The sequence below is a fragment of the Dermacentor albipictus genome, chromosome 7 (genome assembly GCF_038994185.2).
Source record: "Dermacentor albipictus isolate Rhodes 1998 colony chromosome 7, USDA_Dalb.pri_finalv2, whole genome shotgun sequence".
NCBI lineage: Eukaryota > Metazoa > Arthropoda > Arachnida > Ixodida > Ixodidae > Dermacentor > Dermacentor albipictus.
Window position 1 is genome coordinate 843,944 of NC_091827.1, and position 23,742 is coordinate 867,685.

The following is a 23,742-nucleotide window of genomic DNA, read 5'->3' on the forward strand; positions in this document are numbered from 1 at the left end:
GACCCTACATTGTTCGGGAACAGATTTCGCCAGTGAACTATCGTGTCACTCCAGTTGTTCCGCCTTTGGACGGCCGCTGTCGTGCCACAGAGATTGTGCATGTACAGAGATTGTGCATGTTTCGCGTTTAAAGCCTTTCATACGGGGTTTCCCGCCATGACCAGCAGCCAGGTTGGCCGCTTCCACACGCGGGGGAAATTGTGTGAGCATTACCCTTTTATCTTCTTCATCTGTATATATTTATCATCGTGGCCAGCGTCATCTTCTTCAGCACGCGAGCTGCGAAATAAACTGTTGAGGCTTAACAGCTGTCTCGCAATATATTTTAATACTTTTTGTTTGTATTTTTACTGCATTACTTTTTTCGACTCCACTCCTTTCTGTAACGCCTTCGGGCCTTGAAAGTATGTGAAATAAATAAATAAACAGATTATCACCGCATCGATTCACAGCTTGAGCTCCAAATAAATGTCACAAATACACGATGCAGTGCCTGAATGCGAAGTCTTGAGCACTGCAGTATACTTGCAGCACATACACGAGATGGGAAACCAAGAGCACTTCAGCACGACAGCTGAACATTGACAAATTCCACTGTAAAGACGAATTTTCATTACGTTGCATTTTTCCAACTCCTCCCAATCGAGTATTGATATTTCGATACTGTGAGAGAGGTACTCCCAACCAGCACAAATATATATATTCTTTTCATAGAATGCCTGCATAGTGCAACGGCATTGTGGCCCATAGACCAAACCAAAAATCTGAGGCTGTGGCCCCGTTATGGCAGCATAGGACAGAATATTTCCTAACATAGCTATCTACAACTCTCTAAAACAGCAAGCAGTCATAATCAGAGTACAGAAGCTTTTAAAGTACATGCAGGCAAAGCTTTCATTATGTCAGGCAGCTATGAAACTATCACTACAGACAAAATACCAGAACACCTGCTTCTAGACAGACACAAGGAGTTTCCATGGTTGAGAATAAGGCTTTAATGACAGTATGGCATGAATAAATTTCCTGGGTTTCCTGTATCAATGAAAAACGAAAAAAAAAAGCATGCAAAGTTATGTAAGACAGAGCTGGGACAGACAGACAGAGAATACATCTGTGGGAATGTATATGGTAACTGAAGACGCAATAGCAATGGCCACACAACATGCTTGGAGTTGCATGGAGCTACACTGCACTTTCCGCGATGCTCATTTGCATGGCCATGACATAAAAATCTACAGAGAAAGCTAAGCGTATCTTCTTTTCTCCCTTTGCAGCTTTTCAAACATAACAGCTGGCATAATGTGCAAGTAAGTCGCGCTTAGCAGACGTCCCACACTGGGAAAAGGTGTTAGCACAACCAGAAACCATTACCTGACGGGAGTGCCCGTTAAATGCACAAACTGACAAATTCGCCTTTTGAGTAAAGCTTGGAAAAAGTTTTGAACAGAAGTCATACCATTTTCTTAACATTGACGCTTGTGGAAGTCTTTGCATGCAAAACAAAAAGTTGTGGTGTGGAGGCGGACTTATTGCTCCTTTCTATAATCTCTCTCTGTACAGCAAAGCTCACCCACAAGAAAAACAACATGCGGAAATAGGAATATCTGACTAATATACGCACAAGACCTATCTCTCCATCAGGCTTGCTTACTATTGTCCAGGTACTTAATTCAGTACACAGTTTCAAAGAGGTTCCATTGTACAACTATGCCTGAATCAAAGCAGAACACAGGGTTACACATGAGTACAAGAACATCTGTGAAACAAGAATGCAGCTTTATATGTAATCTGTTGGTGCTACAAGCAAACGCCACGTTTCTGAGGAGCAAAATTTGCTCAATCTGGCATTTCTTCTGCCATAGCAGCGAAAAAATAAAATGAGAGAGGAAGGCTACATGACATGTATGCAACATTACTACAAGCTCATAAATATGAGCTTCTGGAGGACAAAAAAACAGAAAACAAACAAGCTCACATCTAGTGGCAAACGATGCAGTTAGCTAGACTGTGACACAGTGGACAAGCTGCTTAAAAAAAGACGGACAGGTAATTGTACGCGTGTGTAGTGTAAAAAATATTTTTATCACAGATACACAACTTAAAAAGGCAAAGCCTGCTGGCACTGTAGTTTGACCTTAAAGTATATAATACATATATACTGCATGTGTGAAATAAGAGGAGGATTGGAGGGACAAAAATGCACACCCAAATATTCACAAGGAGACTTAAACCTACTGCAGCCTAAGCGCTGTGGCTTTGTTCTGTTAGTAAATTACTTCTACACGACTAGGTTCGTAACAAGAGTACATTTAAGCAGCCACTTTGAGAGAAGCCTTCACGTGCCATTTGAATTTCATTGTCACACATACACTGTGAATGCACGTGCTTATCTCTAAATATGCGAAACTACGAAACAAGAAGAAAAAGAAATGATGCCTTCAAGGTAAGAAAGGAATAAGACAACTCTCAATGTACTGAGGCAGAACTATTTTGTGCTCACAAAACGGCTCCAGTCTTGCGGCAGAGCAAAAGGAAACAGCCGCAAGCAGATAATTGTTTGCACAGTATGAAATAGTCGGCAAGCCTGCGCCAATCTGATTGAAAGTTAAGATACACTATGTAATCTAAGGTTTTGTTGACTAACAGCACACCTTATAACATCCTGGAACTTATGTTTTTCTTTTAACAATCTCTATTTTGAGAATGCTTCCTTGGTGCAGAATACAGGCAAAAGTCTCATCACAGGGTCTCAAAAACTCAAAGCCTTATTCGAAATTAGCACAGCTCATGCAAACTGCGGCAGTAAATAGCTGGTGTACTGAGCATGAAGAACGATTGAAGGAAGCATTTAAAAACAAAGATATGGAACTCCAAAAGTGTTTTTTACTTCGTTGTAGCGCAGCCCAACAAGCCCATGTAACTATCCTCTAAAAGTGAGCATGCACCAGTTTTTCTTTTTCATTTTTATAGGGGTTCTTTTACGAGACCTTGCAAAAAAAAAAAAACACACAATTTTGGCAACAGCGCCACAGTTTATGCACAGACCTTCCCTACTTCACTGTGGCCACGTCAAAGAAGAAAGCCTCTCCAATTAGGCTGCCACCTTCTACTTTTGATGCATCTGCCAGCGTTGGTTCTTTTATTCGCGACACCTTTTTTTCTCCCTGTCCACGCGTGGCTAGACAGGTGATAATGAGTGCTTTTCTGCAATGACGGGGGACTCAAAAACAGAAAAAGGAATACAGAAGGTAGGGACGACAACTGTTTGGTAGGTGAGTGGTGGACTCTCCACTATCTTTTTCTCAGGCACGTCGCGTTGGCTGTGCGGCAGCATTCCCTCCTGGCACCATCTGTGGTACGGGCGCAACGGGCACCCCTCGCACCGCCTCTTCGTACGTTGGTGGCGGCTCCTGAAGAAGGAAAGGATAGTTCAGAAAAATTATAGACCAGAATTCGCAGTGCTTCTAAGTCACATTTTTTGCTGGTAAATGCGTGAAATGGCTAAAAAAGCAAAAGAACAATTGCGACAACGCCGAGTCTGTTTTTATTGTACGCATGTTCCCAATGTTCATCAAATTGTGTCGACAAACACAAGTACTTCAAAATCTCGACAAGTGAAATATCCAGACATCATCATAGCCAGTACATCACACCCCCTCAAGTCAGAAATGACTGTTTTAAGTACAGCTTTGTCCCGAGAGGTATTACGGAATGGAATGCGCTCCCCGACCCTGTCATGTCGGCCTCAAGCGCTGAGGAATTTTTACATTGTGTACACGTTATTCTTTTTGCCACTAACTAATGTGTATATCATAACTTTGCCAAAGGAGTATCTGTTCATTTTTGTTTCCTATGTTTTGGGGGGAATTTGTAAGGTGCATAGAATCTAAACTGATTCGCGTCCCTGCTGAGACGTCTGCAGTTGTTCATTTGCTTGCCTTTTGTTGTCATACTGTATCCTTGTATCTGTTTGTATCTTCCACTCCTGTAATGGCCCTTTATGGGCTTACAGCATTACTAAATAAAAAATAATAAAAAAGTAGCATCTCAGCGTGGGCTACGCTGACAGCTGGAGACTTTGTTCAAGATTTGGTGCACTTGGTCTGAGAGGGTATGCAAGAATACCATACTGTGGTCTATATTCAGTCATGGCCTAAGAATGCAGATGCCAGTACAATCTGTCCAACACTCATTTCCGCGATATCAAGGTAGACACAAACTTCTTTCAATGTTGCTACATCACAAGAACTATCTATTGGAAGTGTAGAGAGCTGTAACATTTCCGCGATATCAAGGTAGCCACAAACTTCTTTCAATGTTGCTACATCACAAGAACTATCTATTGGAAGTGTAGAGAGCTGTAACGTTTGTGGGTGTAGCTTCTACTACATTCCTAAGTTGTCGCACAGTACTAGTAACAGACTGCTAACAGGTGGTGACACCTTGCGGAACCGCCGAATGGCTGGTTGTGACCACCAGACGGCCCGAAGACTTGTCACCACTGTGCACGGCATGTTTTCATCAATTCAGTTGTGTTGCATGCGACAATACTGTGTTCTACCAAGTCCAGGCAAATGTGCTATGTTGTAGGTTGTGCGAAGATCCCTGTGGACGCTGCAAATGCACTCGAATCAGTGAATCTCTACAGATTCCCAGCCTGGGCCCACTTTGTTCGTAGGCAGAGGCAAGTGCACACGTCTAACCTCACAGGTTATGTTGTTTAGTAAGAATTGGTGATCACCTTGCAGATGCTATGTGTAAGCTTCCCCTGCTTCACGCTTTTCAGGTGCAAAAGCACTGGTGACTAGGAACCCAGTTTGTACATATCTTTGTAGCTGTCACTTCGTCGGTGATTGCAAGTCTGATAAGTCATGTAGACCGAGCTACAATCAGATATTTCTTCCGGCTGCGTATAAGAAGCCTTCTAGCTAACTGTCTCAATTGTTTTAATCGGTCAGTTTCTTGTGGAGGAACTGCAGCAATACAGATATGTTACATGCAAATCTTCTTCTGGCGACCGTTCTTTGCCAGCTATCAATAAAGTTGTCATTTGGCAGATGTGCCTACAAGTATCGGAGCATTTTTTAATGTTGTTGCGGGTCTTGTGTAGCAGTGCCAATATTGTCAAATTGTGGTGTTTTGAAACCTATTTTTGCGTTTGAATCAAGCACATTGCTGACATATGATGTATCAACATAATGTTATGAGAAAAGGAGAAGCACGAAATATATGTACAGAATATTTACAAATACTGTAACAGCTGAGAAGGTGGTAGTTTGCTCGTGAAGTCCAAGACCGTCCTCTCCTTAGGACTAATCTTAAATGACTTACTCATCAGCCTGTCACATGATCCCTGGTGAGTGAAGCACTGACCCGGTGCTGTTTATGAGGAAGTCAAATAATTGGTCTCCTCGATTTGGCTGCACTTCCTGCACTAGTTCAGGCGGTGCAGCACTCTAGCACTCAATTTGCCAGTGCAGCTAGCGCCACCTGCACTTTGGCACTCGATTTGACGTCGTGCTGCACGAGTTCATGTACACTTTGGCACTAGACACTCCGCAAGTTCTTTTCTTGTGCACGTAGTGCAAGGCTCTTGATAGCAGACGACACATGCGGTTCCGTGGCCATGCGGGTGCTGGTAGACGGCATCGACGGCACCTGTTATTAGTAACGCAGCACGGACGCCAGTTTTCTTTAGGGTGTGTACGCAGCATCTTGTTAAGAGCGCTTTCCGTGTTCAGCTGCTGCTAAGTGCACTGAAGGCCGGGATTTTCCCGCAGGTCACAGTCGTTTGTATTAATTCTCACGAACTTACCGCTACCTCGACGTTACGTTTACGCGAAACCACATTGGTCCGTCGTTTGAAACGTTGTGCCATATACGATTCAGAAAGGTGTGGAAACTGCGCTTGGTCATGCTTTCTGAATAATGATGCTGAAGTTGAACTGATTTCCAGGTACTAATACATAAATTCTTCCCACAGGACAAAAAAGGACATTGCGCACATGTTTACGCTCGCGGCACACACCAACAAAAGAAAAGCCACAGTCGCCCAGTCGCAGCAGACGAAGGCCTGTACGTTCCTGCACTTTTGTCCTCGATTTGACCGCTGCACCGAAAGCGCTAGTGTCGCGCTACGCTCACACTTCAAGAACTGGCGCTGCACTGGCACGACACTTTTCTGAACTAGTGCAAAAAGGCAGCCAAATCGAGGAGACTAAATACAGCTTAGCATGCGTGACATTGACTACATTGGAGCGAGGCTGAGCCTCAGTGGGGTCAAGAGGGGGGATTTCGTACATGACATCCTTTACTTGATGCAAGATGTGGTTAAGGGCCGTAGTAGGGTGAAAGTAACTTCTCTGAGAGGCCGCTCTGTGGTGACGATGACCAAAGGAGGACCAAGGCGTGCCCGGTGTGTGTAGTGGGTGTCGCAACGGCAGGCATCATATAAGCACTGCTGATTTTCTTGCAAGTCCACAAATTGACATCAGGCAATATAGTGTGCCTCTTGTGCCTTGAGTATGGCTTTCCAGGTGTACTATGCTGTGGACTTCAGACTAGCAAGCTGAATGGTGTTGAAAGGTAGCGTAGGATCGCGGCCAAGCATGAGGAATGGAGAGAAACTTGCGATATTGTGGCAAGGAGACTTATAGGCAAAAGTAACAAAAGGCAATGCAACATCGCACCCCCGATGGTCAGTGGAGACATACATGGAAAACATGTTAGTAAGGATTCAGCTGAGATGCTCAGCTAGGCTGTTTGTGGGTCATAAGCAGTAGCAACTTCGTGTTTAGTTGCGCAAGAGTGTAGAACATCATTCCCAAGTTTAGAAAGAAAGGAGCGGCCTCGCTTGGGGAGGAGCTGTCAAGGGGCACTGTGGTGAATGACGACATTCTCTAGAAAGAAGTCTGCGACATCAGTTTCACAGCTTGTCAGAAGAGCTCGTGTGATTGCATATCGGGTGGTGTAGTCTGTTGCTACACCCAAAACAGATGAAGGAAAAGGGCCTAAAAGATCAACACCTATACGAAAGAATGGTTCTGATGGTATGTCAAGTGGTTGAAGGCGGCCAGCAGGGAGTGTGCTTGGCTTTTCTCATCGTTGACAAAGGTCACATGCGGCAATATAACAGTCGACGTCACAGTAAAAGCCAGGCCAAAAGCAGCACCAACAAATGTGGTTATAAGTCCGTGACAGGCCAAAGTGACTGGCAGTCAGCACGTTATGAAACTGGGTGAGAACGGTCTGACGCAGATGAGTAGGCACAACAAAGAGTTGGTCAGGGCCACGGTGTTAGAAATAGGTTAGGTGGAGTGATGACACGTCAAACGAAGTGAGAATCCAGCACCAGTTTCTTTTCTTGCCGAAAGGTGGCACCACATATGTCGGGGCTCTCCTGGCTATGCCCAGAGGCTCATGTGATCTGGTTCTTGAGTGTGTTTAAAGCGATCATAGGGGCTTGTGAAGAAAGTGTGGTCGTGCTATATCGTGCACATACGTTAAGGATGAATTCTTCAAAAAGTTTTATTTATGTTTATTTATTCAAAATACTCACAGGCTCCAATAGGAGTATTGTGTGAGGGGAGCATGTACGTCCGACTGATTTTATTTGCGGACAAGCATAATATAAATCCGTGGGAAACAGGAAAACACAGAGGAAAGGGGGGGATATGCAGAACCAGCACATCCCTGATGAGTCAAATCACTTCACAAGCCCACAACTGCCCTGCGCACGGCCAGGTTATCTCGCTCAGGTCGTGACACAGCAATGATTACGCAGCGGTCACCTAGATTGTGAATGTACTCTGCTTCTATTATTTCTCGGGTTACTTGTCTCCGTCCTTCCTTTCCTGCTTTCATGTGCTATGCAAACACTGCCATTATGAACCATGACCAACTCGCCCAAGCCTCTACCCTTGTACACCATAAAGGGTCAGGTGCGTGCTGACTGGTCAAGTTCGATTTATCTGGTGAAGGCCAATTTTAGGATAGAAATAGCAAAAGTTTAGGTCCATAGGAATACAGTGCTACCAGTTGGGATCGAATTAACCGAAAAATTTAAACAACTGTAGTCCAATTAACAGACGTCTACTATCGACATGTGCATACAATATACAGTAGAACCTCGTTGATATGTTTCTGTTACTTACGATTTCCTGGTGCCAATGTTTGCAATCAACAAAACAAAAAATGACCCAATTAGCCCCAAGGACGAACTACAGGGGCGCTGCGAGTGCCGCTGGCGTGACGTTAGGGCAGTGTCCGGGCGCTTTCTGCAGTATTTTCGTTCGTTCGCCCTCGTTCTCTCTGCTTGCATACTTATGGCGGTCGTCTCAAATATATTTTTACCATGCCTTCATTACGCAAATTTATTCAGTGAGCTTATTTCTTAGGCGACAATGCAGCTCTCAAAGGCAATGCTACTGTGCCAGTTGAAGGAATGCAAACCAGCCCATTGCGGGTTTTTCGTGAGCAGATTGACAACCAAAAAAACACACCATAAAGGTATCCAATTATGATATCATACCTGCCACAGTGCAACAAGTATGTCACAAATGCTGGTTATATAAGACTTCTACAATAGTTACCTTGATTTTAATCCGATAAAAGGTTTGCTCACGACAAGTGGTTCATGGTGTAATATCAAATTTTTGCATTTCTTCACAGAAACGCTCGGCAGTAACACGAGGACTTAACACTGCAGTTTAGATTCTACAAGCGCCACTTGCTTCTTTAACTGCTTCTCAAAATTAGGCGGTTCTTCACATGTTTATTTCAGGTGGCGGAAATTTGAAGTACAGTCGCCGACCGTTTATTCGGACCTCACGGGAACTGCGGAAATGTCCGAATAAACAGGTGTCCGAAAATGCAGATTATGAAAAAAAAAAATGAAATCCTTTATTTCCACGCACTTATTCGGGCTCGGCAGTAGGCTTGAAGAAATCGCGAATGCGCCGTTGCACGCTGTTCCGTTTACGCGCAATCAGATAAGCCTGAATCTCGGAGAGGGTCGTACGGTCACTATAGGCGGTTGAAAGCACAGTCACTGCTTGTACACGCTCCGCATGCGACGGCAGCGTAGCACATGGTGCGTCAACTTCCGACTCAGTCATCGTCCGGCGGTGCAGCAGAAACCTGACGAATGATCTCGCCGTCGTAGAGTTCTGCGCATGCCAGTACAGCAGTGTCAGCACCTGTGAAACTGTCAATGAGACGGTGTCCGGAATCGCAATGCAACCACTGCGCAAGTCTCGGCAGAACATTTTCCGCGTCGGTAGGGAGCACATCTTAGGCCTCCCGGCACCCGCTTGCCGGCATTCCGCAGTGCAGTCTGCGCGGGCACTGTCGGCGCCATTAGACACTTGACGAGATGTTTCCGTATGCCGCGTTGGATCACCGAAACCTCGACACAGCACACAAAGCAAACACCACCGTGCCGACACCAGTCACACAAGCGAAAAAACGCGGCATGCTTGCAGCGTCGTGCGCGAAGAAACAAATCAGCTGCTGGATTGTCTTGACATGGCTTACTAAGCTGAAACCGGAACTGCTGCAGAGCCATTCTATCGAACCAAGCAGAAACGATGATGATGAGCGGGAATTTCCAGTAGCGCCACTTCGTGGGGCAGCAAGGAAGCTCCGTTCAAATCAAAATTGGCGTGCAGCAAGTCGAACCATGCACCGGTCAGAGTCGGTGCATGGTGCTCTCGACCGAGTTGGCTCAAGGAGTGTACGAAAAATCAGACGAGAGGTTGCAAGGTGTCCGAACTTTCGGCAGTTGTTATACATTATGGTCTATGGGGAGAATGGCGGTGCCGCGAAGCTGACCGAATAATCGGGCATGTCCGAATTTTCGGAGTCCGGAAAATCGGTCGGCGACTGTAAAGCTAACGAAGGCTTACAGCTATTTGCAGAATAGGAAAAGGAGTGTACCAATATATATTCCCTTTTCCGTGCTACACGTTCAACTCACTTGAGGAATTTACTGGTGCTTGTTGCTTGACGAATAAACATGACGAATCTCAATGATGATATCTCAATCAGAGGCTAATGGAACATAAAAGGTCGTTAACCGGTGGATCGCCTTCTAATCTATCCCTACATTGCCAAGATTGTAACTGCACGCCAGAGTTAGATGAATGCGTAATATTGTACATGCACAAGAATGAAGATAAGTGTCTTATGGTAGAGGCATGGCATATCTATAATAGTGGAAGTGCGTGCGTGAGTCAACATTCGATTATTTTACATAAGGAATAAATTAAGTGCCTTAACAGCTCTCTCTCACGTAGACCGGCGTACGTACCCGACTGACACGTGGTGATACCATTTTAGAGCTTGTGCAGATGAGTTTTGTGTCTTCTTTCCTTTTTCACCTCAGTGCTCCCTTCAGTTGATAGTCGGCGTTCGTGTTGTACAGTTCTCTTTTCTTGTGTGCTGTCTGCACGCCTCACCTTTTTTTTGCATAATGAACCCTTACCAACTAAGCTCAGCTTTCTGTCGTTCTACGACGAATCTGTTCGGCGAACTGACACAGGCTGCTCGGCCCAAATTTTTTAGTGAAATGTGCCTTTTGGACCGTATGGTTGCAGCCTGAAAAAGTCGAAGCGTCAATCATTAGTAGTATGAGACATATTGAAGATATCATAATTCCCCGCTGGCGGCTCAAAAATCAAGGGAAATATGTAAGTCTTGTGGCGTTTTCTTTATGAAAGTTTGTGAGGTTCTCTTTTATGTACAGTAAAAGCTCGTTAATTCAAACTGCAAGGAGAAGCTGCTTCAGTTCGAATTAATGAAAGTTCGAACTAACGAAAGTGAAGGAGAACAACAGTACACTGCGATTTGGAAGCAGTAGTGCATGTCAGAAATTTAATGGTTAAAAAAGTGCGTGATTGTAGTCTGCCTTTATTCCTTGAAGGCGACAGCTAGCACTTTTTGCTCTAACGAGCGAATGTGGCAAAAGGCCTCCTCTTCGTTTTCTTCAAAACTGAAGAAGAGACGGGCAGCATACAATCCAGCCATGACCTCCGCAGCGTAGGGCCGCACTGATGCTTCGTCTTCCTACTCCTCCTCCTCGCCACTGGCAGCGACAGGTTCAGTGCTTCTGACCTGAGAAATTATGTCCTCATCTGTCAGCACACCACACACCACTGCACTCTCGTCCCCGTCGACATAGTCAGCAAAGGTGATGTCGTGCAAAACGTCCGCCATGGGAGCGGTGACGCCAACTTCGAGCGCAGGTGGCTGCTTTCCTCCTTGTAGAGCTTGAGCGCCGCAGCCGCAGCGGCGATAGTGATTTGCTATCGTAACCGCAGTTACTTGCTCCCAAGCAGGCACAAGCATGTGTAGCGCACTTAGGAGCGCCACCTGATAATTATTACACAAAATAATTCGCTCCAACAAATGGCGCCGGTAAAATGATTTAAAATTTTAACGATACCTTGGTCCATGGGGCTGCAGCGCCGCTGTAGTGTTAGGTGGAAGGAAGGCTAGCTCAATGGCCTTCGTCTCAACGTTGACTTTATGAGCCGAACAGTTGTCAATGAGCAGGAGGATTTTCCATCGACAACGCTCAAACTTTTTGTCCATCTTCGCTAGCCACTGTCTGAACAGTTCCCCCGTCATCCATGCCTCTCTGTTGGCCGCGTAGTCCACTGGAAAGGACCGGATGTTCTTGAAGCAACGCGGACTTTTCGATTTGCCCATCAATAAAAGCGGCAGCTTTTCAGTTCCCGTCATGTTCGCTGCAACCAATACAGTTATTCTCTCCTTGCTTCTTTTCCCTCCAGTGCACTTGTTGCCTTTATATGTGATTGTTTTGGCAGGCAGCAATTCGAAAAATAAAGCAGTTTCGTGTGGAATAAATATGTCCTGTGGAGAATGCTTCTCCATATGGCCTTGCAACACCTCGGAGCGCCAAGCTTCACATGTTTCAACGTTTACAACCTTTGCTTCTCCCAACACAGCACGGAAAACAAGGTCGTAACGCTTGCGGAAACGGTGCAGCCACCCATCTGAAGCAGCAAAGTCATTGCAACCCAGCTGCACGGCAAAGTCCAATGCCTTCGCCAGTATCACAGGGCCGCTCAGTGGAATATCCTGAGCATGCATGTCCTTTATCCCAAGCAGTAGCGCTTTCTCTCGGTCGGGATACTTTGCGAGCCGCAACCTCTTCCTTTTGTTGGCAACTTCTGCCACCAAGGTATATTCAATGGCCCTTTTATTCTTTATGTAAGTAGACAGCGTGCTTTTCAGTATTGCATGCTTCTTCGCAATTTCTTGCTTAGACAAGAGTCCGGCGTCCACTTCCCGCAGGATATCACTCTTCTCTTGCAGTGTTTTGGCGCAGTGATGGCGTGTGCCACGGGCACACACCATCTTCAAGTCGCAGCTCTGGGTCCGACTGTGCCACACCACCGATGTCCACCGAAACAAATATTTACCGAGGCTTAACACCATCACAAAGAGTCGCGACGGCCGGTACCTCCTAAGCTGAAAACAGACGTGCACAACCAATGAAGACTGCCGAGACAAAGACACTGAACATGTGAAGGTGGCAAAGGACCCGATTTGTCGGTTTTTGATTGCAAGCGCAGCTGTGACGCGCTTGATTTGCTGTGTTTTGGTGCTTACCATGCCATCTGCCGCACAACATTAGCAGCTACACAAGATTTGCAAAGCCTTCAAGATTCGCGACGGGCAAGAAGTCTCGGAGATCACGTACAACGGAGAGGAGGCAGCCGCCGCTGCCTTCTGGCCGACCCCGCGCCGGTTAGATTTTTCTTGACTTTGCCTTCTCTCCGTTCCGGAGGCCACGCAGCCTTGTGTGCAGACAGTAGACACGTTTCTCTGGCCGTGTGCCAGGCGCCAAGTCACCGGCACGGTGGTGCATAGTTAGAATTATCCGTGGCGGAACCTTCTCGTGTTCGAATTAACAGGCTTTTTTTATACATAGATTTCTGTGGAGCTTGGCCGGACCAAATCGTACAGTCCAATTTATCCATAAATTCGAATTATTGAAGTTCGAATTAACGAGCTTTCACTACCGACGAAGCAAACAGTTCTCTATTTGTATAATTAAACAACGCTGGATCGAGACATGGTGAGGCAGAAAGTACTTGAATGTTCCTTTTCTAGGCAATCTAAGCTGCGTTGTAGTACCTCGAGAATACTTTAGGCATTCGAATAGGCGGTGCTAAAAATGCTTTATGCTTTCAATTTGAAGTTGTAGTGAACTGATGGGTTCCGCAAACAATGTGTGCCTCGCCATACCGACAGTCGGTTGCTACCGTTGCGTGATGGGTGTGCCATACTGTTGATAAAGGCTGCTGAGGGCAACCATGAAACATTTCATCGCTTGCAATTGATTGGCTCTCGATCTTAACCACGAAACTTTTCTCTCAGGTGATTGCTACTATGGTTTTTGTGAATTAACTATGTGAATACTCTACATGATGTGCTACCGTGTTAGCAGCCATGAGCAATTCGTTTTTTTTGGAGGCCTGTTTCAGAGAGGGGTGAAAGTAGAGAGAGAGAGAGAGAGAGCAACTTTAGTAAATATGCCTGCAGAGTCGGTTAGGCTCCCTCCACGCAGGGAGGACAAGCTTTTACCGCGACGCGGCCACAACGTCAGTCTCGTGCATTATGCTCCTCGAGGTCTTGGTTCCTCGCTACTTCTGTGGATCCGAGAGGGCCGCCACCCCCTTCCTGGGGGTGCTGCCCCCCTTCTCCTCGGTTTCGCGAGGTCGCTGCCTCTCTAGAGCTGCCGAGACCTGCTGGACGGCCTTTAGTTGTGTATCTTGGTCATAGGTCCTCGTTGCAGCCTCTAGCTGTGGCGGGATCGTCGTCTTCTCACTGGCTTCTCGTGAATTTATACTACAGTCCCAAAGGATGTGAGCCGCGGTGGCTCTCTCCTTAGCGCACAGTCTACACACGTCACTCGCGTACACGCTCGGACACACGAGCTTAGCTAGCACCGGGGTGAGCAAGGACCCCCCGTCTGTAATTGCCTATATAACACTGCCTGCTCCCGGGTAAGCCCCAGGTGAGGTGGCGGCATAGTCTGTCTGTTAAGTCTGTACCACTTCACTATTTCGTTGAAAGGGTGAAAGTAGCAGCAAACATTTTCATAAGAAATGTGCGCCTAACTCTTTCTTTTACACATTAATAAATGGCCATATTTGACTCGAACAGCTCACCACAGTAACAAAAAACACGATGACAGCTTCACTGGGCAGTGTCTTTCTAACACTGATAACATATGTTCACGTCAATTAGCAAGATTTTACTTCCATGTAAAACAAAATGTCTTTCATAGCTAAATACTAAGGGAATGTTAAGTGTTTAGGGGAGCATCATACCCAACTTCGCGTGTTGAATTTGCAGACATTCTTCTTACGCAAAATTTATGGACAGACACGGCACATATATACATTGTAAAACCAGTAGACCCCTTCAACGCTATATAGCTTGTGATATCTAAGCCGCAAGTTTTCTCGACTCGCGCGCTTTTGAAGAAAGAACTGTGGTTCAGACATGGCAGCAGAAAGAAGCCGACATATCCTTCAATAAGTACGGCTCGAGCCACCCATACCCCAAGCATGCACGAAGCGATTGAGCGCACCCGGCAGCCGTGCGAGCCGGAGTGAGCGGCGTCCTGGCCGCGACGTCACTCGTGAGAGGGCGCCGCTCTAAACTCTCGCTGCTAATAGAGTCACGCTCATTTTTCACCTGTTCATACGTTTCTAGAAAACACGATTTTTGGCACCAGTGTCCCGCACGTCAACAAACTGCAATCGTATGATACGTTTTCCGGCTGCCAGACCCCATGTAAACGAGAAAATACGCGAGTTGTGTGCGATTGAGAACAGTATATTGCTGGCTACCACAGCAGGTTCACCGCAATACTCGCCTGCCCGTCTCATGTGAAAACGCCGGGGTGCACTCAGTTTCTCATTCCGGTTCCAGCAAGTCTTCTCAGGGGTTGTCGCACGCAGCATTCACAGCTATCACCGCCAATCCTAGTACAATAAGCATCTTCATCTATCTGTTTTACAGCGTGTAGTGCGATAGGAAGTGTAGCGAACGCTTTTACCAGGCGATAACCGAAACACGCTGCCATTCCTCGCTGCCAGATTGCGATCATATACATTATCTTGCCACTAGATCCCATGTGGACAAGAGAAGGTGCGAAGCACTCGTGATCGAGGATGGTATATAGCCGCCCGTCTCACGTGAAAACAACGGCGCGCATTCAGTTTCTCATTTTGATTCCAGCAAATCTTCGCCCGGGTCATCGCACGCCGCATTCACAGCTACTGCCGCCAAACTTATTGCAATAAGCATCTTCACCTACCTGTTTTACAGCGTGAGGTAGCGTACTGCATGCTTTTAGCAGGCAATAATACAAACATGCCGCTGTTCCCTGCTGCAGGCGATGGGATGTGGACATCATGTTTTGCTTTGGCTGCATCCAGCGTTGTCCACTAGCTTGATTTCGTTTCCGTTTCCCGCTGCTCTCTTAATACACCACAGAATAGAAAAACAACAAAACGCATCTTGGGCCGCTGGAGCACCACCGGCTACACGCGCGTTGGCTTCTCGTGCCGCAACAATCCGCACGACACTTCGCATTACGTAGATGTCAACAACAGTTGAGTCTGTGGAATTACTTCGGATCGTACATTTTCCTGGTTAGTATGTTTTTTTCCAAACGAATAAGTGAAGTTCTACTGTAATTACTTATGTAAGCTGCGCTGAGCAGTACATTGCCGCAGTGATAATTTTAGGGGGTGTCAGGTCGCCTACACCCTCTCCCCTGCCACAGGCCTGTGGCTTGACATTATTTAATGGGTTTAAAAGCTTCTCTGCATTCTGCCCCTGTTTGAGTATGGCCAGGGTTGGAACCTTGCACTCAGAAGCAGAACACTATAGCCACTGTAGTGGGTGGCTCTGTCACAGTAATGGCTTCCCTAGCAAGAATCGGAACCAATACTATACAAAATATTGTATTTATCTAGGCTGGCACCAGTTCTAGGCCAACGCCCACAATTCGCAGTCACAAAATGAAAGGAAAGATTTCATTGAAAGCAGGCCAAACAAAAGAAGCCATTCAGAGTGAAGAGTCATGCAACCTCTTTGAGACGTATCACTTTTGGAATGCTCACATTATTTGGTTGGCCGGTGCCTTAGTCTGTGCCATCATGGCCCAATCCATTACTCCAGTAAAATAGACATGTCAAAGGCATGTCAGTAAATGGGCAACTGAATTTGTTCCGAGCAATGCTGCAAACCTTTACGGCCTCCTTCACTTGCATGATCTCCCTGGTTACTGACATTTCCCTTTTTGTGTCCCGATTAAACCAGCGACATCTTTTGCCGCCTTGTGGCATAAACCTTTCTGCGATCGGCAACGTGAAAATTAAAAATTAAATTATGGGGTTTTATGTGCCAAAACCACGATCTGATTATGAGGCACACCGTAGGGGGAAACTAAGAAAATTTGGGCCACCTGGGATTCTTTATTGTGCACCTAAATCTAAGTACACAGGTGTTTTCACATTTCACCCCCATCAAAATGCGGTCACCGTGGCCGGGATACGATCCCGTGACCTCGTGCTTAGCAGCCCAACACCATAGCCACTAGGCAACCACGGCGGGTGATTGGCAATGTGAGGCGGTTGTGGCCAAATTGCACATCAAATTTAAGCTAACCCTTGAATTTGGTCCATAAATTATTTTTCGAAAAGATTTCTGCCTATATTTGAGTAAATACGGTAAATGTAGGTATGGCTCCGTGCTATGGAGTTAACAAGGTAAGGAAGCAACATGCAGGCTAGACTTTTACCTCCTCAGCCGGATGGTAAGGCGGTGGTTCGGGTGGCAGATTGCTGCAGGCCGCTGTGGTTGGCAGGAGGTGGTCAAACGAGTCGCCCGTCCTTGCATTCTGACCACCTGAGGGGGAAGCAGTGAACAAGCATCATGTTTACCAGCAGCTGGCTCCGCAGTGGTTCAAGCTCATCATCCCATAGGGTGCTCCTACTACCACTTAACACTAGTACACGTACAAATATCAAAGTAAGGAAATTATGTGCAAGAAAACTTAATGCATGCCCAGCTTTTATAACAAGGAAACTGTAGCATACCTCCAATTTTGACAATCAGTAAAACATTGTACAAAGAAAATTAGATGTCCAGAATTTACCTTCGTGGTATGGAAGTTTAATCGCACCTAATGTGTCTGTCATCGCATAGTACCCATTGTTGTCACTTAGTGCAATTACACAATTTTAAAGCACATGTGTTTCAGGAAAAGTTTACTAAAAAATTGCATGTGCATTAGATTTGAATACAAAACAAAACTACAATAGTGGTAAGCTATCGTCATTGGCATTAAAATTCCTTTCCAAAATCCCATCCACACGTCACACTACAAAAGCTTTATGCCTACTCCCCAAGCTCACTGAGCTATATATTCTAGGCTCTGTGTACCTGCTCCAACCCATGACATCACAAAGATGTGATGGTGCTGTTGTCGCTGCGTACTATGTTCCAGTAGGCACTTAGCCAGCTCTAGCTAAATCAATCAGAGTGCCTCAGTTACCACAGGTGCTTTTACAATGAGCAAGGTTAGAAGGAAGGAGTCAGATTTGCGCTGACAATATGCATTGTGGTACATTGTGCCGAAGGCCCCCAAAATAGGAGACAAAAGATTTCATGGATTTCCTGTCCACAAAAGCCGCCACAAGCAATGGGCTAGCAATGAGCTTGTCAATTACAATTTTCCACCACATTGTAGGACAGATTAGTCTTGAATGTAGGCAGAGTGGGTGAGCGCATGTCAACGCACATCACATTAGCAGTGTGGGTAGCCAAGCACAGATTCACATATGCAGAAAGCGGCATGGTAACAGCTATATTCATTGCAGCAAGGAAGTGCATCGAAACGTGTTCATGAATCTCTGCACGTGAACTAGAATGTGCCATGTTGGTCATTCACAATTCCAACAATGCTTCCACCGTGGGAGCAGGGCACATGCAATAGAATCTGGCATCTGATCCGGCATTTAACTTATCCCAATGACTGCCCCCAACCGATTTCCTACAGGTTCTGATAGAATGCAGTGTGGGATCAGACGCTGAACAACCAACCAACTCCCTGGATACTGCGGTGCAAAGGATGGAGCAATTGCATGGCCGCAGTCAACAATGTAGACAGTGTGTATCATTGCACGCCACAGAGCCAATGTTGCCAGCAGGTTGGATCCTCACCAGTTCTATCATTCCAGCCAAGGCATTCGCTTCTATTGGCTGCTCATGGCAGCATAAAAATTCGGTAGTTTTTTCAGAAATGAAATACAACTTAATAGAATAACATTATGACGTAATAGTTCTGCGGAAACCTGCAAGGTGGAGGAAAGTAATTAATAAAGGGAAAAATGAGACATCCACCCAAGCATAGCAACTGCTACAAAGGAAACCCATACGGGTTCCTCGAAAGAAAAGCCTTGCAGTTAAAGAAAAATTCGTCCTGGTCTGGGACTCAAACCCAGGACCACTGCCTTTCCGGAGCAGCCTCTCTACCATCTGAGCTAACCAGGCGGCTAGCAGATGGCAGGGCGAAGTCGAATTTATCGACAATTGGAAGCAAAGACAAGAGTTTGACGTAATAGTTCTGCGGAAACCCGCAAGGTACGATAATTTCAACTTCACCCTGCCATCTGCCGGTGCCGCTGCCGGCACATTCTGAGCTCCTTTCTGAAGCTGCAGCTTTAGCTGGAGGATCTCATGCTGACTCTCGTCAGCAAAGTGCACTAATTCAGCAGCTTCCTTGATTGCCACTCGCTCCACAGCTCTCTTGTCCCTTTGTTTTGCCTGTTCTGCTTCAATCCATCTGCGAAGTTCTGCGCCTGACAATCCTATTTGGAGTCCTATAGCCGTGAGTTTCTCTAAATACATGGTGCAGTCTACTAATGTGTGTCTGCGCTCAAGCGAAACTGCCCTCTTTCACTGTATTTACGAGTGAATCCTGGCAGGCTCGCCAGTTTGTGATGTTATTGGGTGCAGGATCACTCCAGAAAGAGGCAGAAGCAGCACACAGAAGCCCAAACCCACATCAGACTTGTATTGATGCAGTTCAGACATTGAAAACGGCACACAGATGCAACAGTTCCCCAAAATATCTCCTGGACGACATGTAGCTACATATATATGTATTGGTCAAATGTAATCGGCCTACAGTTCAGGCGGAAGGGCATGTCGCCATGTCGGAGACGTCGTGGAACCGATGTCGAACAGCAGTGTCGGACAGCAGGGTCGGACAGCGGGGTTGGACAGCGGGGTCGGACAGCGGGGTCGGACAGCGGGGTCGGACAGCGGGGTCGGACAGCGGGGTCGGACAGCGGGGTCGGACAGCGGGGTCGGACAGCGGGGTCGGACAGCGGGGTCGGACAGCAGGGTCGGACAGCAGGGTCGGACAGCAGGGTCGGACAGCAGGGTCGGACAGCAGGGTCGGACAGCAGGGTCGGACAGCAGGGTCGGACAGCCTCGCGGGGCTCAGGTGGCCCTGTGCCACAATTGATATATCGGAGCCTCCGCGTGCCCGGTTTGCCTCCGGCTGGGCTTGCGCTCAGGAGCCCACAGCAGCAGTCATTGAGTCACGTCCACAGCTGGCGGGGTGGCCCTGTGGCCACTCACCCGGATGCTCGTTCACCCCAGTTCAGGACCGCCAGTACTTTTGGACCAGTTGCCCAGTGGAAGAACTGGGCGAGGTAGCCTCCCAGCGGGTGACAGCGTTGATTCGGGTGTGTCATAGTGACGTGGGCGGCGATAGCTCCTATGGGCCGGACGCACAACGAGGAAGGTCTTTGCCCTCGAACGCCGAACCTCGTGCACTGCTCACGCCAGAGGCCACACTCTCTCACGCCACGCTTTTCGAGGCGTCACCGTCGACGCTCACAACTTGGTGTCGGTGATGATGAGGGCCCTCACTCACGGGTATTCGCCAAGAGTTGGTGCCCTCTTCGTCACCACACAGCGCACTGCCTTAATGTTTATTTTTTCTACTTCCGTGTACCATATTATCACAATGGCATCCCTGTTTCGAGACAACCGGTGCATATGCACAGTCGATGCGTGGCTGGTCAGCCTCCATACCGGTGACGATTCCAATGGCCTGCTCCAGTGTGAGGTCTTGCTCTTCTAGAGGATATCCTCTTCCTGTGTTATCTTGAACACCATGAGTGACCAGGTCTCAGGTCATTATCAAGTTTATGTCCAAATGCACATGGGCCCGGCAGTTTCTGCAGTTCAGCAACAAAGTTCTTTGCCATTTCGCCCTCTCTTTGCACCTGACAGGGGAACTGGTGGTGCAGAACAATCACCGAAGTCTTCGACGTGTAGTATGTCATCAGCAGCTGCAGGCTTTTATCCAAAAGTGTGATGTCACCAGGCGTTCTGGGTGCCAGTAACCTAAGCGGTAACGAGTATGTCAGGTGTCCACAGGGGCTCGGAAACACTGCCTGTTTCTGGTTTTGGGCAATGCCGTTGGCGATGAGTGCTGTTCTAAGACTTCAAGAAATTTGTCCCACTCTTAGGCTTTACCAGTGAATGCCATCAACTTCACCATGACAGCTATTGGCGTTGGCGGCGAAGGCAAATGAGAACAAAATAACTTAACAAAACATGTTACTATAGGTACCCTAGTTGACAATTGTTAGGAATTAATAAATAAATTTATCAGAAGGAGGAGGAAGAACTTTATTTTCACCAGATCTTCGAATTACGTGAATTACTGGGTTATTTCTTCTGCCAGGTGGCGTGGTGTGGCCCTAAGCCCTCGACTTTCGGTGATCTCCAAAGCCTAGTCGACGGTCTGTAGCTGGACTGCAGGATCCGAGCTGGACACCTTTACCTCCCAGTCCGAAGCGTTATGAAGTTGGAGTTCTGCCCTAGGCTTTAGCCCGGGGCAGCTTCTCACTATATGTGTCAGGTCCACCTTATGGGCATCGCAGTTTTTGCATTTCGGTGAAAAACAGCCCGGATGTATCAGTGAGTACTTGTAAGGGCCGGCAAATGAGCCAGTCTGCAACTGTCTCCAGCTAAACTAAACTGTTGCAGTGTATCCAGTGATTTATGTGGAGGGGGGTATTTTTGTCTACCTTTGCGGTGGTGCATAGTAACTGCATGGAATGTCCCCCTGTGATCCCTCGTTGAACCCAGGTCGAGACCTCCCACCGCCCGGCTGACGAAACCTCGGGCATAATTATGGGTAGCCTCATTTCGTGGGTGTGAGCAATGTGCGGGGACCTAGATGATTCGAATCTGGCGATCAGGTGGTGGATATTTGTTTAAAATTTGCAAGGTGGGTTTGTGGATTTTGCCACTGGCAAAATTTCTAACTACAGTTTTAGAATCGCTAAACATGATTTTCGCGTTGGTACCATTGATAGCCAGAGCTATAGCTGCCTCTTCTGCTTCCTCTGCATGCACGCAACTAACTGTTGCTGCTGAGTGGGCCTGTCCTTGATTGTTGACTATGCCTATGGAGAAGGCATCTCGACTTGTGTATTCTGCAACATCGACGTGGACTGTATCCTGCAGGCCTGAGTAGTGTTTATGTAGAGCTTTAGCTCTTGCTCTCCTTCTGTCCCTATGATGTTCAGGATGCATGTTTTTTGGTATTGGGTCTATCCTTAAATTTCTGTGGTATATTTTAGTGGCAGTTTACAAATGGAGGTGTGTGTGGATCCATATTGGATCCTCAGACCCTCCAGTATGTGCCTTTCTACTTTATTTTTGGATAGCCTCTCCAGCTAGGCTAATTTGTGTGCCTAGGCCAGCTCCTCTAGGGTATTGTGGATTCCCAATTCTAGGAGCTTCTCATCAGTCGTGTATCTAGGGAGGTGAAGGGAAAAAAAAAATGAAATTATGGGGTTTTACGTGCCAAAACCACCTTCTGATTATGAAGCACGCCGTAGTGGATGACTGTGGAAATTTAGACCACCTGGGGTTCCTTAACGTGCACTTAAATCTAAGTACACAAGTGTTTTCGCATTTCGCCCCCATCGAAATGCGGTCGGTGCAGCCGGGATTCGATCCCGCGACCTTGTGCTCAGCAGCCTAATACCACAGCCACTGAGCAACCACGGCGGGTGGAGGTGAAGGGCTGATCTGCATGATTGTCTAATTAGGCAGTTGATTTTCTTTTTTTTTTAGCCGGGTAGGGGTGCAGGTAAGGAAGGGAATATACTATCCAACTCAGGACGAAGGCTTGAACAAGTTGCCCGAGATACACTTCCTTCATGCCTTTACGTTTGTTTGCTACTCGCTTAATTAGCTTGTTTGTTTGGCTAACACACCCTGTGAGTTTGTTTAGGGTGACTGCATTCTTTCCGTTGTTTTGTACACATATCCACAGGATTCTAAGGGTCTGCAATTCTTGTATGTATGTGCCATCTACCATCACCTTGATGTCCGGGTGAGGCGTTTTTGCTTGTGGTTGAGCCCTTATAATGAAAAGTTTTGACTTTTGGGGGGAGCATGAGAGACCTATTTGATTCGCATGATATGACACTCTATCTGCTCCTGCTTGTAGCGTTTCCTCTATCTCACTATCGCTTCCGGTATTAGCCCAGAGCATGATATTGTCAGCGTATAGTGAGTGTCTTAAGCCAGGGATTGTGCTAAGTGCAGCAGCTAGTGGTATAAGACAGATGTTAAACAGGAAAGGGGATAGTACTGATCCCTGTGGGGTTCCTTTGCTGCCAAGTTGCAATGAAGAAGATGCGATAGAACCTAACTGGAGTTTGGCAGTCCTGCCGGAGCAGAAGGCTTTGATATAGTAGCAAGTTTTGTGTCCGACATTGAGTTCCTCCAATGAAAGCATGATTGCTTCGTGCTTACTGTTGTTAAAGGCTTTTGTTAGATCTAGTGCTAGGACAGCTCTAGTTCTTTTCCTATGAATAGGGTGGAAAGCCTCTTTTGAGAGTCTTAGTATGATGTCCTGCGTTGATAGATTTGCTCTAAAGCGTATCATAGTGTGCAGGAAGTCATACCTGTCATCCATGTGACTCTGCAGCCTGCTTAGAATTACATGCTCTAACACTTTGCCTAAGCAGGAGGGGAGATATTTATTAGAAAGCGGCCTGCTTCCTAGCCTGGCCAAACCAATGCCTCTTGATGGCTCTGCAGATACAGTGCCATCTACGGTCACAAAAAGAATTGCACGACTGTTATTTAGGTTGGCACCAATAAGCACGCTATGATGAGCTGTAGTCAGATTGTAAGCATTGTTTGTCATGATTGCGGCAGTCAGTGAGCTAGGCCTACCAGCTCGATTGGCGGCTGTCAGTACAAGCGTCATTGGATGGCGCACCACTGTGAAGTGTTTGTCACTGACACATGGGGCCTGTCAAGTAAAGTAATGAGACAGCCTGCGTGCAACGCTGCAGTCGCTAGTAGCATGCTCTCAGGAGGAGAGGTCTGGGCTAAGCAACATACTGGGCGGCAGTTGCGTCTGAGCTCTGATGCAGCGAGGATCAGACGCAACTAATAAAGACTTTTCTGAAACTTTAGTCTTTATTCTTTAAAAAGTCTTTATGCGAGCAGCGTAAGCCCCAGAAGACTGCCTATGCAAAGCAAGGCGATGCATCCATTTTCTACTGTTGCAGCAATTGCATGCAGTGATAGAAAGCGCCCCGAGTGTTATGCAACGCGTCTCAGTTTCAGAAAAGTCTTTAT

The 23,742-nt window shown here is 46.8% G+C and overlaps 1 protein-coding gene across 1 annotated transcript in view; it reads right to left on the bottom strand.

The window, feature by feature from the left end:
• Positions 1–971: 971 nt before the first annotated feature.
• The window catches only part of LOC135918022 (neurogenic locus notch homolog protein 1-like), a 102,538-nt gene continuing 79,767 nt past the window's right edge, over positions 972–23,742 (bottom strand). The window contains exons 8-9 of the mRNA XM_065451691.2: positions 16,850–16,956; positions 972–3,410 (exon numbers count right to left, since the gene is read on the bottom strand). Of these exons, the coding sequence (XP_065307763.2) occupies positions 3,303–3,410; positions 16,850–16,956 (215 nt within the window). The 3' untranslated portion in view covers positions 972–3,302. The remainder of the gene's footprint in view (positions 3,411–16,849; positions 16,957–23,742) is intronic.